Source organism: Canis lupus, chromosome 10 (assembly GCF_003254725.2).
Source record: "Canis lupus dingo isolate Sandy chromosome 10, ASM325472v2, whole genome shotgun sequence".
Taxonomy (NCBI): Eukaryota; Metazoa; Chordata; class Mammalia; order Carnivora; family Canidae; genus Canis; species Canis lupus.
The window spans coordinates 45,117,959-45,139,854 of NC_064252.1; the positions used below are offsets into that span (position 1 = coordinate 45,117,959).

General features: G+C 38.2%; 1 protein-coding gene across 3 annotated transcripts in view; it reads right to left on the bottom strand.

Annotated features, from left to right (window-relative positions):
* Positions 1 to 21,896, bottom strand: part of VWA3B (von Willebrand factor A domain containing 3B) — a 256,331-nt gene that overhangs the window by 26,615 nt on the left and 207,820 nt on the right. The window contains exon 29 of one of the 3 annotated variants that reach the window (XM_025464606.3): positions 435 to 488. The exons of 1 other annotated variant lie outside the window; for it this stretch is intronic. In XM_025464606.3, coding sequence (XP_025320391.1) covers positions 450 to 488 — 39 coding nt within the window. In that variant the 3' untranslated portion in view covers positions 435 to 449. Of the gene's footprint in view, positions 1 to 434; positions 489 to 11,865; positions 11,987 to 21,896 lie in introns of those variants that run through there. One more of the 3 variants, XM_025464618.3, reaches the window with a different exon arrangement.

Sequence of the window (21,896 nt, forward strand, 5' to 3'; positions counted from 1 at the left end):
ATGCAACACTTGGAGGGATCAAGTGTATATTATTTACTGGAGAAATAAAGAATTAGAACACACACACACACACATACACATACACACACCCCTTAAAGGGAAGCAAAGTAAGCAAAATGCAGAAAAATTTTTCCCAAAGAAAAGTCAGGCTTAATTGTTCAGATTCAAGGGATGTTGATAGTGGGAATTGTTCAGATTTAAGGGATTCTGGCAGTGGGAAAGCAAATAAACAGAAGTGCTGAGTCAACAAAACAAACTGGAGGAGAGGAGAGTTCTTGTTTTATTATTTGGGCTTCTGGAAGAAAACTGAAATGAATTTAACACAAGAGGAAACATAATTCATGAGACTATGCCTCATCAAGGCCTTTAGCATCCTTAATCCAGAGACTCTTCAGTTACCTTGTGCAACTTTTTTGCAGCCCTTGTTGTCAGGAAATACTTTATTTTCTCTAATCCCAGTAATTTACACTACAAGTTAAAGCTGTTTCCTGTAGGAAAGGAAGGGAAGATTGGAAGCAGATGGTTATCATTTGTTGTCCAGAAACATTTCAGAGCTTCAAAAGAATCTTAAATACTGATTTGGAAAAAATAGTAGTTACCATGAGACATTTTTAATGCATAATCTTGAAAGTGAAAAATTCCTTTGGATTTTGTTTTTGAAATGCAGACCATTCTTAAAATCTGAGGCGGGAAACAAGACTTTAAGAAATTAACTTACAAAATGAAGTGGAGAAGTACACTGAATCTGGCAAAATGAGGTAGAGCATCCATTGCAGATCGGGCACATAATTAGCCTTTGGAAATGATGTGTGTGACAATAATTATTACTGAAGAACTTTCATACCTGAAAGGTACAGATAAGCTGAGACTGGAAATGAGCAGAAAGAGCCAGGGCAGGGGGAACATACTAGTGAATTTGCCTGCAAAAGGCACCCAGTAGCAAGATTCTGGGCTGTCAGGAAAGAGGGTCCAGATTTGGCCAGACTCACTGAGTAGGGTGGCCTTTGGGGATCTGTCCTATTGTTCACGTTTCATCTGAGGTAAACCAGGTGTGTACGGAACAGCATGGAAGGGACAGCAATCCTTTAAGATACAGGATATAATCAGCACCAAGCAATCCCAGAGGAGTTAGTGGGGTATCTAAGAGGTCCACAGCACGAGTCAAGAGACCCAGAATTAGATCCTCAAAACCTAAAGCCTTGAGCTAGAATAGGGAGACTTCAGTGAGGAGGGAGCTATGGAGAAGGCACTGCTTCCTACCAATTGGGCAGGTGATATCGGAGTAGGGGAGGTTCAGGTGAATCCTGGGTTGCTTCAGCCTCAGTCAGTACTCACTAAGGAAATGAAGAGGGGTCTGTGTGGGAAAGGGGGGCATCCAGGAATCAGGGGCTGAGGAAGAGTGGACTCAGGGAACCTGGTGAGACCAGTTCTACCTACCTATGATTTCATTGCCAGAGAAATGAAAGGATAAATACTAGCTGTGCCCAGAGGGATTGAATTCAAGCATGAACATGAACAAGTGTGGCTTAGGGGACTCCCCAATAAGATGTAGATTTAATATTTTTAAATTTTAGAAAAAGTGTAATTATGGTCTATATAGTCTGGGATTTGCTCCCCCCCCCATATTAAGATTCAGTGATGTTGCTTCTAGCTATAATTCGTTCAGTTTTACTGTGTGTAAATATACAATTTGTTAATTATTCTAGGAGTATATTATACATTTTGATTTTAAAAACTGGAGAGAGAAACTAAATTTTTCCTATTTGCCCAGTCCAAACAAATTTCAGATGTACTAGGGACCTGATATTTACAGATTAGGGTTCAGAGGCACATAAACTGTGCCCATAGGTGAGTAATAAGGCAGTCACTTCTGCTGGGGGCCATCTGGTGTCCAGTGTGTTAAAGAGCACACAATCTGATAAGGAGATAAGCCAGACTAGCAGATGATAAGTAGAAATGCAAACAGATAAGCCCAGTTATCAGTAAGGGGGAGAGTGCAGGCTTGCTCTGGAAGATGGTTTAGATCCTTGGCAAATGATAAGGCAATTTGTAGGAATGGCTTTGGGGAAATTAAATATTTATTCAGAGGCAGGTGAGGCTCACATGAGAAGCGGTGATGCATCAATTTCCCCAGCAGGAATTCTCAGTCAGTGTAAAGTTATCAGGGGGAAAAGGCCCCGCAAGGTGGGAGAAGCAGTTATTTTCAGTTTTTAAAATGGCTCACTTTGCCTGCTTCTCAGGCAATGAAGATGATAGTATATTTCCCTCACCTTCCTGGAAGTTGGCAAAATAGAAGGAAAATAAAATTGAATTAATGAGATTTGAAGAATTGTAAATTCTATCCAAATATCATTAAGAGGGAAACGTGGGCGGCTCAGTCAGTTAAGTGTCTGCCTTCGGCTCAGGTCATGATCCTGGGGTGTCGGGATCAAGCCCCGGTGAGCAGGGAGCCCACTTCTGCCTCTTCCTCTGTCCCTCCCCCTGCTCCTTCTCTCTCTTGCTCTCAAATAAATAAAATCTTAAAAAAAAAAAATCATTAAGAGCCTAAGGAGGAAAAAAAAAAAAAAGAGCCTAAGGAGGACTGTCGTGGGATCTAACCTAACTTGTCCCCTGAAGATGTCTCTTCGGGTCATCCTTGCAGGCAGTAGAGTCTGTTGCTTCTCTCTGGGAAAGTCAGGTGAGGCTCTGGAGCCTCAAAGGTGGTCCCAGAAGATGCAGAAGCCACTTGTTTTGACCAACTTCATCTTTTTATTTTTAAAGTTTGATCCCTTTTACTTGGTTGTTGCTGCTGTTTTAAAGTAATCTCTCAGGCCAATATGGGGCTGGAACTCACCACCCCAAGATCAAGAGTCTCATACTCCACCCACCAAGCCAGCCAGGTGAAACTATGATCTCCTTTAAAATGCAGCTAACTCCAAGAGCATGCAACTGTGGGATGCATTTGATGACCCTGGAGAACAGTAAGGGTATGATGGCGTGGATGCCACCCCAGGGACAGGTAGAACTGACAGGGGCAAAGGTCCAGGTGACAGACACTGGACACCGAGGGCAAACTTGGTCCCTATCACAACTAAGCTTGGTTCTGGCCCAGGAAAATCGCTTGAGCTTTCCTCTAAGTCTAATGCCCTTATTTCCCACATACTAAAGAAGGACAATCACCTTTTCGAATGGTTAGAGCTGGCAAATGTGTACTGGATGCAAGGTTATTTCAGCGAATTAGAACATGAATGTCATCAGAGGTGCTCATTAGTAGAAGGGACATCCCTGGAGTTCAGTACTGCTTAGGTCAACATTTTCATCAAGGCCTTAGGTAAACAGATGGAGTCTTCTGTATATTTGAATATGGATAGGATGTATAGCTAACATGCATTCAGGAAATATGGCAAATGAGGAATGTAAATCAGAATCCAAAAAAAATCTTCAGAGCTTTTTAAAAAAATTTTTTAAATTTAAATCCAATTAATTAACATATATTATTGTTATCAGAGGTAGAGGTCAGTGACTCATCCGTCTTATATAATACCCAGTGCTCATTATATTACATGCCCTCCTCAATGTCCATCATCCAGTTACCCCATCACCGCATCTTACCCCTCCCCTCCAGCGACCCTCAGTTTGTTTCCCATGATTAAGAGTCTCTTATAGTTTATCTCCTTTTCTGATTTCATCTTGCTTTTTTTTCTCTTCCCCTATGATCCTGTTTTGTTTCTTAAATTCCACATATGAGTGAGATCGTATAACTGTCTCTCTGATTAATTTGTTTTGCTTAGCATAATACCCTCTAGTTCCATCCACATCATTGCAAGTGGTAAGATTTCATGTTTTTAATGGCTGAGTAGTATTCATACATATATCACATCTTCATATATATATTCATATGTATGTATTCATGAAAAAAATATATCTCACCTCTTCTTTATCCATTCACTTGTCAATGGACATCTGGGCTCTTTCCATAGTTTGGCTATTATGGACAATGTTGCAAAAAACATTGGGATGCAGGTCCCCCTTCAGATCACTATATCTGTATCTTTGGGGTAAATACCCAGTAGTGCAATTGCTGGGTCATAGGGTAGCTCTATTTTCAACTTTTTGAGGAACCTCCATACTTTTTTCCAGAGTGGCTGCACCAGCTTGCATTCCCACCAACAGTATATGAGGGTTCCCCTTTCTCTGCATCCTTGCCAACATCTGTCATTTCCTGACTTCTTAATTTTAGCCATTCTGACTGGTGTGAGGTGCTATCTCATTGTGGTTTTGATTTGTACTTCCCTGATGTGGAGTGACATGGAGCATTTTTTTCATGTGTCTGTTGGTCATTTGTATGTCTTCTTTGGAGAAATGTCTGTTCATGTCTCCTGCCCATTTCTTGATTGGATTACTTCTTGGTGTTGAGTTTGATAAGTTCCTTATAGATTTTGGATACTAGCCCTTTATCTAATATGCTATTTGCAAATGTCTCCTCCTATTCTGTCAGCTGTGTTGATTTTCCCTTTGCTGTGCAAAAGCTTTTTATCTTGACAAAATCCCAGTTCATTTTTCCCTTTGTTTCCCTTGCCTTTGGATATGTGTCTGGTAAGAAGTTGCTGCAGCAATCTTCAGAGCTTTTTTTTTTTCTTTCTTTTAGTTATTTATGATAGTCACACAGAGAGAAAGAGAGAGGCAGAGACACAGGCAGAGGGAGAAGCAGGCTCCATGCACCAGGAGCCCGACATGGGATTCGATCCTTGGTCTTCAGGGCCAAAGGCAGGCACCAAACCGCTGCGCCACCCAGGGATCCCCAATCTTCAGAGCTTTTAATGATGAATTTAATATACAGACCAAGAAAAAATGTAACAGGAACAAATGTAAGATTCTGCACCAGGATCCAAAATAATCAGCCACAAGTACAGAGAAGAGGCATTGTTTAATAGACCTCATTCAATATGATGTGAAGTGTCAGGATGGCCTGTCTCCACAAAACCTGGCAAAAAGCTCAAGACAAAAAATGCTGACTTGGTAGAAGTATATCATGAGAAAAGAGGTGAGACTATTCTCTTTTCAGCGTACCTGGATTATTTTCATTTTGGTTGTCACATTTTAAAGAAGGGTTGCCAACAAAATTATATTAATAAAAGAACTTTAAAATCAACTCAATAAATTCATTTTACATTTTACGTTATGCTCTAGTTTTTCTTCACATATATGTCATTCTTTTTCACAGTGATACTAATGTGTAAGTACAATTTGGTTATTCTATTTTTAATTAGGTGCCATATCTTGAGAAATAGCTTATCTTGCTGTGTTAGTTACTAGTGAGTTTTGGTCAATGTCCAAGTTATTTATCACTAGTCATGATCATGGCCAAAGGAATTACATAATTAATAGAATGATATACACTGTTATTGACCTTCTCATGCACATTTAAATTATTTCCCATTTTCCAACCTTTTAACTGACTGCCAGGAAATACCTCTTCCTATTTTTGTAACTATTTTCTTAGTTATATTCCCAGAGTATATTCCAGAGATGTAAGCATCTAAATTCAAGAAAAGTTTTAGCAATTTCTATTGCTATCAATCGTTTACCAGTTCTGCTAGTTTTTTCCAGCAACGTTCTATTTTATTTTTAGATTTCATGCATAAATTGTACCCCATTATAGTTTTAATTTGCATCTCAATAAGAGGTAGTAAAGTTGAACATTTTCTTATGTCTGTTTGCTACTGTGTCTCTTCTTTGTGAATCAGCTATTCACGTCCTTGGCCAATTTACATTAAAGTTGATATTTTTCCTTTAAAATTTCATGAGTTTTTTGTGCAATAATGACAGAGACTGTCCCCTGGCTTATTTGAAATAATTATTTATTTATTTATTTATTTATTTATTTATTTATTTATTTGTGATAGTCACAGAGAGAGAGAGAGAATGAAGCAGAGACACAGGCAGAGGGAGAAGCAGGCTCCGTGCACCGGGAGCCCGATGTGGGATTCGATCCCGGGTCTCCAGGATCGCGCCCTGGGCCAAAGGCAGGCGCCAAACCGCTGCGCCACCCAGGGATCCCCCCCCTGGCTTATTTGATAAAAATATTTCCCCCAGTCTGCTTGCCTTTTTATTTGAGTTATGATAATATTTATTCTAGAGACTTGCAAACATTTTCCACCGAGATTCATTCAATTCATTAAAAGCCTAGAATGCATAATCCCATTATATATATGATGTCTACTTTTTTTTGATGGTTTCATACGTTTTCATTCTTAATATTAACTCTTTAATACCATTGGTCTAGACAATTTTACCTAAAATCTCTAACTTTGAGCAATTAATTTAATGTAGGACTCAGGTTCCTCATCTGTCACTTTTATTCCAGGAATCTCTAATAGAATATTGGGTGGGTCCAATACTTGACTACCTAGGATACTCCATTCTTCAACAACACTATGTCAGTTATCAATTCATCATTTCTCAGCTGCATATCTACCCTTCAGTACCTATTCCACACAATTACTTTAAGCATTTCTTTGCAGTGAGCACAATGTTAAGATTTCTCTGTAGAGGATGCTGGAGCAACACTGAAGAAGGAGGGGACTATACTCTCATTTCTGGTGGCTGCACTATTGAGTAAACATGTGAGAATGTCCAGTGACGCTCTGCTTTAACCACATGTCTAGAACACACAGCTCCTTGACAATGTCCCGGCCCCAACCTAACCCTCCTTCAACTGTCTCATTGGACACCCAATGCTGCAGCACCCCTGCCTGCACTGAGTTCCAACTCCTTCTGCTTCCCTAGTCCCATATCCCCCAGGTTTGTCTCGTATGACCCTCTGGTCCCCCAACCCTCCTGATTCATAAGCACCATAGCTCCAGCTCCTACCCACACTGGTGCTCCCACCTTCTCTGCACTCATATGTGGCCAGTCACTGGTTGTGGCTCACCCTGTCTGCTGCATTTTGGGAATTGCTTCCTGTTGGCCCAAGAACTGCAGGTCAGCTCAGGCTTGTGCAGACCAGTGAACTTCCCTGTCATCCATTTTGCTGCTATTATGCCAATTCCAACAGTCTAAATGCGAGCCTTGAGGAGGGGGCTTTCCTTGCAAAGTTTGTCCGTCCTTGGTTCAGCCCTGTAGTACCATGTAAACCCTCCTCAGATATTAACATCTGATGTAAACATCTGATGTTTAATAATCTTTATATTAATCTCTTGTTTAAATTATAGTTAATAATTATATTATTAACATATATTAATTTATATTATATGGCTTCTGTCTCTTGATTACATCCACACTAATATATATATACTATGAACCAGGGTATCTTTTATATTTTTATCTAGAGAAAAGGTCAGAAACTTTTTCTTAAAGGACTCGATAGTAAGTATTTTAGATTTCCAGGACATATGGTTAATGTCACAAAATTCACTCATTCATGTGGGAGGGACGGAGGGAAGGAGAGAATAAGGAAAGAAGGTAGGAAGGCAGCAAGGCAGGGCAGGAAGGTAGGGGAAAGAGAGAAAGAAAGAGAAAAAGAAAGAGAAAGAGAAAGAGGAAGAGGAAGAAAGAAAGAAAGAAAGAAAGAAGAAAGAAAGAAAGAAAAAAGGAAAGGAAAGGAAAGGGAAAGAGAAGGAAGGAAGGAAGGGATTCAGTAAATTAGAAATAGAAGGGAACTTCCTCAAGTTGATAAAAGTCATGCTAGAAAAGCTTACAGTTAACAAAATGCTTAATTTGAAATCCTAGATCAGGAACAAGGCACAGATTTTCAGTTTTAGCACTCCTATTCAACATTGTACTGCAAGTCCTAGCCAGTACAACACAGGAAAAGAAGAAATGAAACAAATGGCATAAAGATGAGAAAAAGATAATTGTCATTATTCAAAGACAACGTGATGGTGGAAAACCCTATCTAATCTACAAAAAATATTAGAAGAAGTGAATTTAATAAGATTGCAGGATGCAAGATTAAAATACAAAAACTCAATCGTATTTATATTCTAGCAACAAAAAACAGAAAAAGGAATTTTAAATATACCACTTAAAATAGTATCATAGACAAAATCAAAATCCCAACAGGCTTTATTTTGAAGAAGCTGGAGTCTAAAATTTTGTGGAAATGCAAAGAATGTTAGACATAATAATCTTGAAAAAGAAGAATAAAGTTGGAGGATTTATACTACTTCTCAAGACTAGGATAAAGCTACAACAATTAAAACAGTGTGGTACTGGCATAAAGAACAGGCTAGTGGGACAAAGTAGAAATTTCAGAAAAAACTCCCGGGTATATACAGTCAATTGATTTTTAATAAAGGTGCCATGGCAATTTGATCAAGAAAAAAATTCATTTTTAGGAAATAGTGGTGAAACAACTGGAGTATGTATGAATATGTATAAATCTGAACTCCTATCTCAGTCCACACAGGAAATTTAATTTGAGATGAACCTCAGACAGACCTAAATACAAAACTACCACCATAATGCATAGGAACAAAAAAGTAGAATATTTTCATGATTTGGGGGTAGGCAAAACTTTCTTAGGACCCAAAGGCTCTAACCATAAAGGAATCCCCAATAAATTATACTCTATCAAAATAAACATTTCTTTTTTTTAAATTTCTCTTCACCAAATGATACCATCAAGAAAATGAAGATACAAAATTTACAAAATAAATGATGTATATTCTTCAAAATTGTCATGGTCATAAAAGACAATACATAAATAAGACAGACAGATAAGCAGACAGAGGGACTGTTCCAAATCAAAGAAGACTAAAGATTAATGACAGTCACCAAATGCAATGTGATCTTGGTTTGGATCCTTGAGTCTAGCAACTCTTTTTCTATAATGGATATCAAGAGAAAAATGATGAGTTTTGAACAAGATTTGTAGATTAGGTAATTGTTGCATGTCTCTGTTAATTTACTGCTTTTGATAATTGTACCGTGGTTAAGAGGGCATCTTTGTATTTAGAAAATCCTCATTGAAATATTAGAGATAAAGGAGCATCATTTCTGTCACTTAGTCTCAAATGGTTCAGAAAAAATTAGTGTGTTTGTGTGTGTTAGAGACAGTAAAAATGGTAAATGGTAAAATTGTTAACATTTATGGGTTCTGGATGAAGACTAAATGTAAATGCTTTGTACTATTTTTGTAACTTTTACATAAGTCAAATTATCTCATAAGTATTTAAAAGGAAATGTTCATAGGACATATATCTGACAAATGACTCACTTCTAAAGTATGTAACAATTTATCAAAATCAGTAATAAAAAGATATCCCAATTAACAAATGGGAAAGATTTGAACAGACACTTCACAGAAGAAGCTATATAGATGGCAAATACGCACATGGAAAGTATTGTGTCATTACTAATCAAATTATGAACAAGTTAGAAACGCAAAGTAAAACCAAATGAACTGTTGCTACACACCGACTAGAATGATTAGCATTAGAAATATTGGCAGCATTAAACTTGGGAGGATGTGGAACAATGCATACATGGACGGTGAGAATGTAAAATGATACCTCCACTCTGGAAAACTATATGGCACTTTCTTGTGAAGTTCAACATACACTTAGCTCATGCTCTCACATTTCTAGCCTTAAATGTTTTCTCAAGAAAAATTAAAACATAAGTCATCAAAATGGTTTTTACACTAATGTTTATAGCAGCTTTATCTATAATGACCTCAAGCTGTTCTCCTTCAAAATAAATCTAGACTTGATGTTTTCTGATCACCTCCATTGTTACCCTTTTTATCATGTCTGGCCTGGGTTACTGCAATCACCTCCTAACTGATCCTGCTGCTTCCAACATTTCCCCATTACTAGCTTCCTTGTTAATCCTTACACAGCTAGGCACAGGGCCTTTGCACCTGTTCTTCCCTCTGGCAGTCATCCATGTGGTTCCTTCTCTCACTTCCTTCATATCTTGCTCATCTATCACTTTCTCAAGAAGGCATTTCCAGAATATCTTATTTAAAACTTCAGGACCCCTACTTCTTCCCACCCACATTCTCAATCTCAATTTCCTGCTTTATTTTTCTCCATCGCACTTTTCTCCATCTGACATACTACATATATTATTTATTTTCTATCACCCTCATAGTCTATCACTCCCATAAGCACCATGAGGACAGGGATTTTATCTTCCTTATTGTATTTTATTAAAAAGATTTTATTTATTAGAGAGAGAGAGGTAGTGAAAGAAAGCATGAGGGAGGGGTAGGAGAGGGGAGAAGCAGGCTCCTCATCAGAAGAAACTGATGTGGGCCTTGATCCCAGGACCCCAGGATCATGTGCTGAGCTGAAGGCAGATGTTTAACCAACTGACCCAGGTGCCCCTCCTTTGTTTATTACTATATTTTTCGGTGCATAGAATAAAGTCTGGCACAAGTAACAACTCACTAAATACTTGCTGAATATGTGAACCCTAGCTTTGAGTACCAAACTCCAGGAATGTACTATATCTATATCTATCATATAGATAATGAGGATAATATATGTCAAAATGGCTTGACCTAAATAATGTTCAAATTTTAATGCCATTCTGGAAGAAGGTCATTGTTTCCCCCTACATACTTACTTGTTTCTCATTCTGCAGATATTATCTTACATCTTTTCAATGCTGGACATTAAAATTCCCAGGAGGACAGAGACTAGGTCTAACTTATTTGATATGATGAAGTGGCCCTACGTAGGGGGGGGTGTTTGAAAGCTGCTGATGACGGGAACATGGTTTGTTTTGACCTAATTCCTCTGGGAGTGATGAGATAGCACAACAAGAAGTTTCAGGCACTTAGAATTTCAAACCCTTGAGTGGAGACTTAGCTGATGAAGTAAGAGTTTCCAGGGAAAGTGACTCAGACCCTCTGGACTGACTTCACACCAGTTTATTATTCACAGGATCTGGATGACATTTAAATCATGCAAATGTGTCCTGCTTATCTGTGAGTGGACACAGACACACATCTGCAGTGACACAGAGCAATGAATAATATATTTTAGAGGAGACAAGGGTATTTTACATTTCCATTTCACTCTTTGTGAAGTGTGGCTTTTGAATTTTTCTTCTCTATTGAATTCTGATTTCTTACAAATGGATATATAGAGGACTTAGCTCTTTTCTTTTGCCTCTCCCTCCCTCTTTCCTTCTTCCTTTTCTCCCTCTCTCAATCTTTATTCTTTCTTCTTTTTCTCTCTCCTTTTCATCTCTCTTCTCTGTTCCACCCACTCCCTACCCTGGCTTCTACCTTCCCTTTGGAGATGAGGGTATTGCCATCATTCTCTCTCTCCTTATGAGCTCACAGTCTGTATGTTGCATGGGCCCCAGAGTTACTATTAATGCTGTCTTGGGTTATGGAAGAAGAAGGGGGAGAGGGGTCATAGGAGAGAGACCTGGGAGGTTCTTTAGGGATCATTGGCTGCATTGCCATGAACTCAAGGTTATATGGCAAGTTTATTTTGCTCTTTACCAGTGACCACCTTTGGTGATCAGGTCCTATTTTTCAAACCAGATCTTCTGTCCCATATGTCCCTTGAGTTTCTCCAAGGTTATGATGGGAGACAGTGAGCCAATAGGTTTGTGTTGTGCTTCCAGCCTATTAAAAAGAAAGCACAGAATTTTGCAAAACCATCAAACTGACAGCTTTGCAATTTTTGGAGAACTAAGGCTTGGTTTTAGAAGATACTTTATAGCAATCCCACCAGGATGAAACCTGCTTGTTATTTAGAGAGAGATGCTGAGAAAACATGAACTCCAGTTAGTGACGATAGCACGTTCATAGCACTTACTCTGTGCCACACACTGTGCAAAGCACTTGTAAATTAATTCATTGAATTTCCACAATAACAAAGGGGGAAGCTGAAGCAAAGAGCAACACTCACCATTGTAGAGTTAGGCTGCCATCAGAGGTGGATTCTTAACCATGCATTTAAACTGTCTCCCTATGGTCTCTGTCATACCACGAAGCTGAGCCCCTAGGCCTTTTCAGGACTTAGGATCTCCCACCAGGCACCTATACAGAGGGGTGTGAACTCTCAAGTCACAAAAATGGTTGTTGATATGTGCATGAAGCCCTCACTCTGTCCAAACCCATCTGCAGAATCAGAGGGAAGGTTAGTTAATAGCCTGGGTGAAGTAAGGTATGGTCACTTTGACCTTATCCTGAATAGTCAGCTTTCAGTTGGGCTAACTACTGAGGAATCAACAAATGAGCATCTCCCCAGTATGAATGATACCCTCTCTCATTGGTTGCCCCTAACCAGCAATCCACCATGAGTGGTAGACCTCTTCCTTTTCAGTTTACATAATCACGCCTAATGGTGGGGGCACTGGCAAACATTGTTACCTAGCTAATCCTCCAAGAATGGGATCTCCTATTTTAATCCTGATTGTAGCATCTGTCCCACTCATAACTGTTACATTAGTCAGAGGATATTGGGTATACAATGCAAAATATTATCAAGTAGGGCCCAAAAAGCTGGTGACTACAGGTCCTGTGAAAGAACATGTGTGGCCAGGCCATACTACATGCCTCTTAGCCAGAGGCCAAATAGAAAGGACAGAGTAGGGTCTTCCAGAAAGATCTAGGTGATATACTTCCCATATCCCAGAGGGATTGCCTGGAGAGGCATCATCTGGTCCATGCTAGCCCCTGCTGTGGCCTAGATTGAGTTATTTCTCTGAAATACACTTGCCCTTATCAGGGAATTTTGAAGCCCAGGAGCAAGGTTACCTAAACCAAGGTCCAGCCATTCTACATGTATTGAGCACTTACACTATGTACTTGGTTCATCTTAGTACATTGAGAAAGAATTCCTACTCTTTGTGAATGGGTCAGCAGAGTCTCAAGCCAAAGCCATTCTACTTCCTGGAACAAAGGTTGATGAGCTTCTGAAGGACTGCATGAGGAACACCAGGAAGGGCACTAGCCTCCACACAGTCATCACTATCTTTTTTTTTTTTCAGTCATCACTATCTTGAGGGGAGAGTTATAGCATTGTGATTCCGAAGGAGGGCTTGGTGAGGGCTTCCATCAGCCCTTTGATGCCTGGGAAGAGGGAGCTAGATCAGAATGAGACTACCATGCATATCTGGAATGACAGAAAGGGGATTTCAGGATTGCAGTGGCATATAGGAAAGAAACAGTCATGGAGAGGGGTGGTGAGATACTAACTTTTCAGTGGAGGGACAATTCACTGCTGGGAGGGGTGGATGGGCTAATCCTCCACAGGCTGAGAGCCCTGGGAAAGTCTCCCAATGCCTGGAGGGAGATAGATAAAAGAAATTTGGTTTTGATGCCAAGCTCATGATTATCCCTTGCACCACATGGCTCTGGACTGCTCTGAGTGGTTTCCTCACAAAGCATGAGGGTGGAGGCATTTAGGAGACTCCCTGCCATCTCTCAGTGGGAGCGGGAGTGATGGTAGTAGCAAAGGCAGTGATAATGATTATAGAGGAGCTAACATTTATTGAGTTCTGTGTGCTGGCTCCTGTTCCAAGCCCTCTATTTTATGCCCACAACAGCCCTATAAGGCAGGCATAGTTTTCACTCCAGGTGCCCAGAAGGCCTTCTGTAGGGACCACAAGCCTGATAGTCAAGAGGTAAACTGGCTCTGGGTCTTAGAAGCTCTTGAGCTCTCCTTGGCCCTGATGAGAGGGAGGGTGCTTAGGGCTCAGAACTGGGAGGTGAGGGGGATCCCTGGGTGGCTTAGCAGTTTAGTGCCTGCTTTTGGCCCAGGGTGCGATCCTGGAGTCCTGGGATCAAATCCTGCGTCGGGCTCCCAGCATGGAGCCTGCTTCTCCCTCCTCCTGTGTCTCTGCCTCTCTCTCTCTCTGTCTATCATGAATAAATAAATAAATAAATCTTAAAAAAAAAAAAAAAAAGAACTGGGAGGTGAGAAGCATAGTGGGGAGGAGCATTTCTCTTAGATCACCTACTTAGATGCTGGCTCCCCAGGTATAATTTGCTGAGATCCTGCTCAGGAGCTTGTTAAAAATACAGAATGCCAGGCTCCACCTAAGGCCCAGTAAGTCTGAATCTCTGGGAATAGGGCCAGGTCTTGTGCTTTTTCAATAAGGCAATTTATAGGCATATTAAAGTTGTAAGCTTCGACTGGAGGGTGTAACTCCTACCTTGGACCATTTCTACTCTGTTTTATAGGAAAGGATGGAATATTGGGAAGACTCACATATAACGAATAAAATTTTGGGTTCCCGGCAGAAGGCAAATCATTTATATTCAAATTTACTCTGGAAGCAGAGAAACACAAATGAAGGTTTCTGATAATGTAGACAGGATTGCTAGGTTGTACCTCCAAAAACTCCCAGAGAGAGGTTTGAAACCTTATGACACTCTCCAGCAGATAGGTTGTAACTCCAAATGAAGGCAGAGTTACTTAAAAGTGGAAAAGGCCACCTCAAGGAGCATGAGGCATCTCAGCCTTTGCTTTAAGCAAAGCTTTTGCAGTAACACGCTCTTGCAGGGTTCATAGAAGGCCTACTTGATGCAGACTCCTGATTAAAGACCACCACCTTGCCTGGATACCTTAAACTTTGATGGAGAGTGAGCAGAAACCCCAGAGGTCTCTCCACAGACATCTAGAATAACTCAAACATGAAAACAGATAATTTATAGAGAAAGTAGACTAGATCATTGCCCAGGGAGCAGAGATGCAAGATGTGCTTCGAAAATTGAGCTGTTGGTGGACCTTGATGTTTTCTCCTTGATCTCAATCACAGCAAAACAGCAAATGAGACGTTTCTCTGCTGGGCATGAGGTATAGGTTAAATATATTAACAAAGAGAGGAAATGTGGAAAAGAAATGAGAGGAAGAACATTATTCACTTAACCTCACAGAGCAGTCCTAGAACTAAAAGTCCCTGGACCACTGTCCTCCAAATCCTTGCCCTCAGGAAAGTAAAAGAAGAGCTCTTAGTAAGACACAAGTCCTCCTTTGGAGGCTGGGGGTTGGAAATACAATGGAGCAAGTGTCTGAGGTTGGCCCTCTAGCCCCCAAGTATTTCTGGAACAGTGAATGCCTCTGCACAGCCCATTTTACAGAAGATGGTGAACCTAATGTCCCAGGAAGCCCATGTGAAAGCAGCACGTCCAGAATTTAGCAGAATATGTGGTATTTCTGCTCTAGTTCTTCTTTTTTTCTTATAGATTTTATTTGTTATTCATGAGAGACAGAGAGAGAGAGAGAGGCAGACTTAGAGGGAGAAGCAGGCTCCTTGCAGGGAGCCTGCTGTGGCACTTAATCTCTGGATGGGAATGACACCCTGAGCCGAGGGCAGATGCTCAACCCCTGAGCCATCTAGGCGTCCCTCTACCCTAGTTCTTATAGGTCCAAAAATCAAAGTACAACATCTTTCAGATGAGGTCAGCTGTCTCCTCTAGAGTCTCCTGAAGGATTGCCAGACAATATCCTTCCCACTCCTCACCTTCATGCTCTGCAGTCTGGCTAAAACTGCACACCTAGGGCAGGCTGTCAGGAAGAGCAAGCCGGAACTCTTTGGACACTGAACAAAGCTGTTGTCCACAGACAGAATTTCTTCTTCATCAGGAAAGCATCAGTTCTGTCCTTAAGATCCCTCAACTAATTGAATCAGACCCGCCAGGTTATCTATGATAATCCCCCTTATAGTCAACTGGTTATGGATTTTAATCATATCTACAAAATGCCTTCACAGCAACATCTAGACTCATGTTGGATTGAAAATTGGGGATTGTAGCATTACCAAGCTGACATACAAAAAAAAAGCCATCATGACTAATGATACTGAATAGTTTTCGTGCATTCACGGCTAATCACAGGCCTTCTTTTGTGAAATACACAATAAAATTTAATCTGTGAAAGAATATTGGGCTATCTGCCTTTTTATTATTGAGTTGTAAGAGTTACTTTGATATCTTAAATAGTCCTTTATTAGATTTATATGCTTTGCAAAGATTTTCTTCAAGTCTGTGGCTTGGTGTGATGGTTGATGTTCACTTTTTTCCACATGCAGATCCAGTATTTCCAGTATCAGGTTTTGAACATAATTCTCATTGAATTGCTTTGCCACTGTTGTTGAAAATCAATTGACCATATATATATATGTCAATCCATTTCTGGACTCTTTTCCATTCCATTGATCGATGTGGTGATTATCTCATCAATACCACTCTGGTTTATTTTAGCTTTAGAATAAACCACAAAATTAGGTAAATTAAGTCACCCAACTTTGTTTTTCTTTTTCAAGAACATTTTGGAAATTCTAGTTCCTTTACATTTCTACACGTATTTTAGAATCAGATTCATAGTTTTTATCAAAAAATCTGCTGGAATGATGTGTGGAATTACATTGACTTTATAAACAGATGTAAAGAGAACTGATATCTTAATAATTTTGATTTTTCCAATTTATAAACATGATATATCCACTTATTTTGGTCTTCCTTAATTTCTCTAAGGAGTGTTTTGGAATTTACAATGTAGAGGCTGTCATTTCTTTGGTTAAATTTATTACCAAATACTTTGTGGTCTTTGACACTATTTTAAATGTTTAAAACTTTCCATTTTCAATTGTTGCCGGTATACAGAATTATAATTGAGTTTTATAATATTGATCTTGTATTCTGTGACTTTGCTAAACTCACATATAAGTTCTAATGGTAGTGCTGAATATTCTTTGGAATTATCTAGGTAAATAATTGTGACTTAGGCGAACATTTTTAAAAATTTATTTTCTGATCTTGGTGGCTTTTATTTCTTTTTCTTGCTTATTACACTGACTAGGAACTTCAGTACAATGTTTAATAGATGTGGTAGTGGGTATCCTTGCCTTATTCCCAATCATAGGGTAAAGCATTTATGGCAACTGTAGATTTCCTTTTTTTCTGGTAGATGCCTGTAGGGAGTTTGAGGGACTCAGGGACTGATCAAGGAAAAAGATATTATCAGAAGAGGCAGTTATACACAACAAGCTTTATTGGGTGACATTTGAAAAGTGTTGAATGAGAGAGTCCCTCACATGAGACTTCTCAAAGGCTTAGAAAAAGAAGCCACTTCTAGAAGGCAGGCAGGAAACTGCAGGGGGAGAGGAAGATTGGAGAGAGGGCTTACATGTTTAGGTGATGCCATTCAGCAATAAGGCAGGTAGTCAGTCTCTGGATGAGAAACCTCCAAAGGGCAGCAGCTGCTTGGAGTCTAATAGCTACAAGGCCCAATATTATCAGTAGGCACAGCTTTCAGTGAGGTTTCATGAGTTATGCAAAGCAGGCAGTCTAAATAGCTAAAAATACTTGTTTGAACTATTTTAAAACTAATTGGATGTGCAAAAAATTTCAATTTGGCGCCAGCAGGCTGTTGCACAAATGGGTCTCAGTTAGCAGTAAAGAAATAATCCACCAAAGAGCCATCTTTGGCTCATTTACATACAAAGCCCTGTATTAATTTGAGGAAGTTCTCTTTTCTTATGTTCTTGAAAGTCTACATCATGAAGGGACCCTGAATTATGTCAGATCATTTTTTTTTCTGAACCCTAGTGAGATAATCCTTTATGTGGCAATAAATTGAATTACATGAATGGAGTATTATTGATTGTTAAGACAATCTTTCATTTTTGGGATGAATCTGACTTGGTCATGAGGTAGCATCTTTTTATGTATGGTTGGATTTGATTAACTTACATAGTATTTTGCTTTTATTGTTACCCTTGTTTTGATATTAGAGTTTTGCTAGGCTCATAAAAGTTGGGAAGTACTACTTCTTCCTCTATTTTCTGAAAGATTTTGTGTAAGATTGGTATTATTTTTTCTTTCACTCTTTGTGATAAAATTCTCCAGTGAAACCATCTAGGCCTGGAACTTCTTTTGTGGAAAGGGTTTAGATGCCCCATTAAATTTCTTTGATAGATAAGGTGATTCGGATTTTCTGCTTCATTTTATGTCAGTTTTAATTAATTTTCTTTTTCAAGGTCCATATCTTCTTAGTTTTTGAATTTTCAGGATAAAATTTGTTGCTAATATTCTCATAAAATTTGTTGCTAATTTTAATATTAAAATGTCTGTAGGATCTCTAGTGATAACCACTCTTTCTGTTAATTTATGTTCTCTTTTTTTCTTACTAATTAAAGGTTTATTGATTTTTTCAAAGAACTAACTTTTGGATTTGTCATTTTACCTAGTAATTTATTCTCTGTGCTATGGATTATTCAGGAATGTGTTTAATTTCCAAATATTTTGACATTTTAATAAATATCTTATTGCCATTGGTTTCTCACTTAATTTCATTGTACTCCAAGAACATACTCTGTATGATTTCAATTAAATTTAAATTTAATTAAGTTTAAATTTATTGAAACTTGTTTAATGGCCAAGGCATGTGGTATATTAATTAAAGTACCAAGCACACTGGAAAAGAAGTTATCCAGGATTTAAAGTATAAGTCAAGGTTAAAATAATGTATATTTTTACTTTTTTTTCTGACCTACTTAGGTGCTGAAAGAAAGAAGTTAAAATTCACAACTCTTTAAAATCTAGAAACCCTTAAAAAAGAAAAAAAAAAAGAAAGAAAGAAACTCTTGCAACCATATAGACCCATTTACCACTCCACCAGTTAGTTGCCTTTTATGCCATAGTTGCCACATGTATACATCTATATATATCAAGAGAATTAAGAGGAAAAACAGTTTAAAAAATATTTCATAGATGCTGGTCATCTCATCCTTAAGATCTAATTTTCTATATTGTATATATTCCCTTCAGCCTGAAAATTTTTCTTTAGCATTTCTTGCAGTGCAAGTCTTCTGATAATAATTTTCCTTGGTTTACTTTTTATTTCCCTTGGTTTACTTTTTTATGTCTTTAGTTTGCCTTTATTTTTGAAGAATATTTTCATTTGATATAGAATTCTGGTTTGAGATGTTTTATTTTTCAACATTTTAATGATGTTGTTCCACTGCCTTCTAGATTCTACAGTTTCTGATGAGAAGTCAGTGATTTCTAATTATAGTTCCTTTTTACATGATGTGTCATTTTTTTTCCTGGAAGCTTTCAAGATTTTTTTTTAGTGTTTGGTTTTCAACACTCTAACTATGATTTTATTATTTATTTTGTCTGGAGTTCACTGAACTTGAATCTATAAATTTATGTCTTTCAAGAAATCTGGGATATTTTTTAGCCAATGTTTCTCCATTTTTTTCCATCCTCTCTCTCCTCTCATTTTAAAACTCCAGTTACAAAGTATATTAGATTTCTGGGCATTGCCCCCAACATTTCCTGAAATTCTGTTCATTAAAAAATTATTTTATCCTTTATTAGACTAATTATTTTATTTATTTTATTTTATTTTATTTTATTTTATTTTATTTTATTTTATTTTATTTTATTTTATTTTATTATTTATTCATGAGAGACACAGAGAGAGAGAGAGAGGCAGAGACACAGGCAAAGGGAGAAGCAGGCTCCATGCAGGGAGCCCGATGTGGGACTCGATCCCAGGTCTCCAGGATCAACTGCTGAGCCATCCAGGCATCCCTGTTAGACTAATTTCTATTGATTTATCCCAGATCCATGGACCCTTCCTTCTTTTCACAAGCCTATTTCATGGTGTTTTAAAACTTAAGATATTTTAATTTTTAGTTCTAGAATTTCCTGTTTGTCTGTTTGTTTCCTTGCTGGTATTTTCTGTCTTCATTGTTATAAGCATCTTTTCCTTACTTGAATGGACATTGTTATAATGGCTACTTTAAAGTCCTTGTCTGATAATTCAACATCTGGGTCATATCAGGTTTGTTTATTGCTTTTTCTCTTGAAATTGAATCACATTCTCATGATTAAAAGTTGAATAACTTAAAGTTTTATTCCAGAAGTCGTCCATATTAGGTTGCAGAGATTCTGGATTCTATAACAACACTCACAAGCCTTGGTATTTAAGCAGACATTAATTTTGTTAAACAGAAACCTCTGCCTCTTGGGTGGCAGTTCAAAGTTCTGTGTAATTATTTTAGCCTTTGATGGTGATCTTATAACCTGCCTATGCATGTGTGGTTAGGGAGTCAGTCAGAGATTTGGGCAGAGTTAAATACACAAAATTTGTGGCTCCCTGTTTCTGGCTCTTTCCTTTTTTGGTTCTTTCTGCACTTTCCAGAACTTAGAGTTTCTCCAAATTCTGTTTTCTGTTCTTTGATCAAGAAAGAATACATGTTTTCATTTAGAGAGTAAGTCTCCACATGTGGCACTGACCATATCCTGCCTCAGCCTGCTCTCAAGCTAAAATATGTTAATAATAGGAAATTCACCATATCAGAATCTGCTTGCCTAAATCACTCTCCAGAGTCTCTGGATAGTTATTATTTGTATTCTGTCCAGAATTTATAATTATCTGTCAGAGGGTGGTACTGTGTTAAGAGTTTATTCAAACATACTTAAGTGTATTCGTTTCACCTTTAGTCTGGAAGGTAGATCACCGAATATATAATTGTTACAGGTTTTTTGTTTTTTTCTTTCTTTCTGCACAGTTGCCATTCCTACATCTTCTAGTGTTAGTTGAGAAGTCATTTATGTTGTGAAATTATTTCCCTGAATGCAACACACTGTTCTTCTCTGGCTGCTTTCAAGATTTTCTTGTTATCATCATCTTTATCAGTTAGACTATGGCATGACTTGATTTTATTTGTATTTATAATGCTTAGGATTACTTAGACTTATCAGATATATTCACATTTTCCACAACATTTTGGAAGTTTTCATTGTCTCCATGTTTGTTTGTTTTTTTAAATTTTCTCTGACTCCTCCTCTTCTAGGATCCCAATTTTATGTATTTTGAAATGCTTGAAATAATCCTACAGGTCTCTGAGGTTTTTGTTTACTTTTTTTCAATCTTTTTTCTTCTTTTCTTTGGATTGGATAGTTTTTATTAACCCATATTCAAGTTCAATGATTCTTCTGCTCTTCTCACTCTGCTGTTCACAGTCCATTTAGCATATGTTTTCTTGTACTTTTCAGGTTTTGAGTTTTCCTTTTGCACTTTTAAAACCTTCATTTTTTGGGGATCCCTGGGTGGCGCAGCGGTTTGGCGCCTGCCTTTGGCCCAGGGTGTGATCCTGGAGACCCGGGATCGAATCCCACGTCGGGCTCCCGGTGCATGGAGCCTGCTTCTCCCTCTGCCTGTGTCTCTGCCTCTCTCTCTCTCTCTCTCTCTGTGACTATCATAAATAAATAAAAATTAAAAAAAATATTTAAAACCTTCATTTTTCTATTGAGATTCCCTATTAATTTCTTCATTAATACTATATTTTCCTTTAATTCTTTATATATACTTATAGTAGTTGCTTTGAAGTCTGCTAAACAGAACATATGGACTCAATCAAAATTTCTAATGATGGGGTCTTTGATCCATCAGAATGGAACACATTTTTCTATTTCTTGGTATGTCTACTAAGTTTTTGTTGTTGTTGTTCAAAACTGGATACTTTAGGGCATATGTTCTAGTGATGCTGGATTCTACTGCATTCTTCAAGTCTTTAAAATTTTTAAAATCTTTTTGGTCTGCTTGATTTTTTTTTCTATTCTAATAAGTTATCTTGCTTGTACTCAAACTACAAACTTTTATTTCCTGTAATTGGAAGTTCAAAATCTCTATTCTGCTCTATGGCTTCTCACTGCTGCTTTTTTTTTTTTTTTTTTACCTTGCCACCTTCAGTACTTCCTCTATGCCCAATAATTTGGTGGTCAGCCAAAGATTTGGGCAGATTTTGGAGCACACTCTTTCAGCAATTTACTTGCTTAAATTTTCAACTGCTCTGCCAGTCTCTGGCTCTTTCCCCTGACACTTTAATTCCCTAAGAGTAGATTACTGTTGCCCAACCTATGCATGGTTTGGAAATGCATTTCAGTTAAAAAGTACAAACACACAGACTTGTTCCATTAGTTTTCT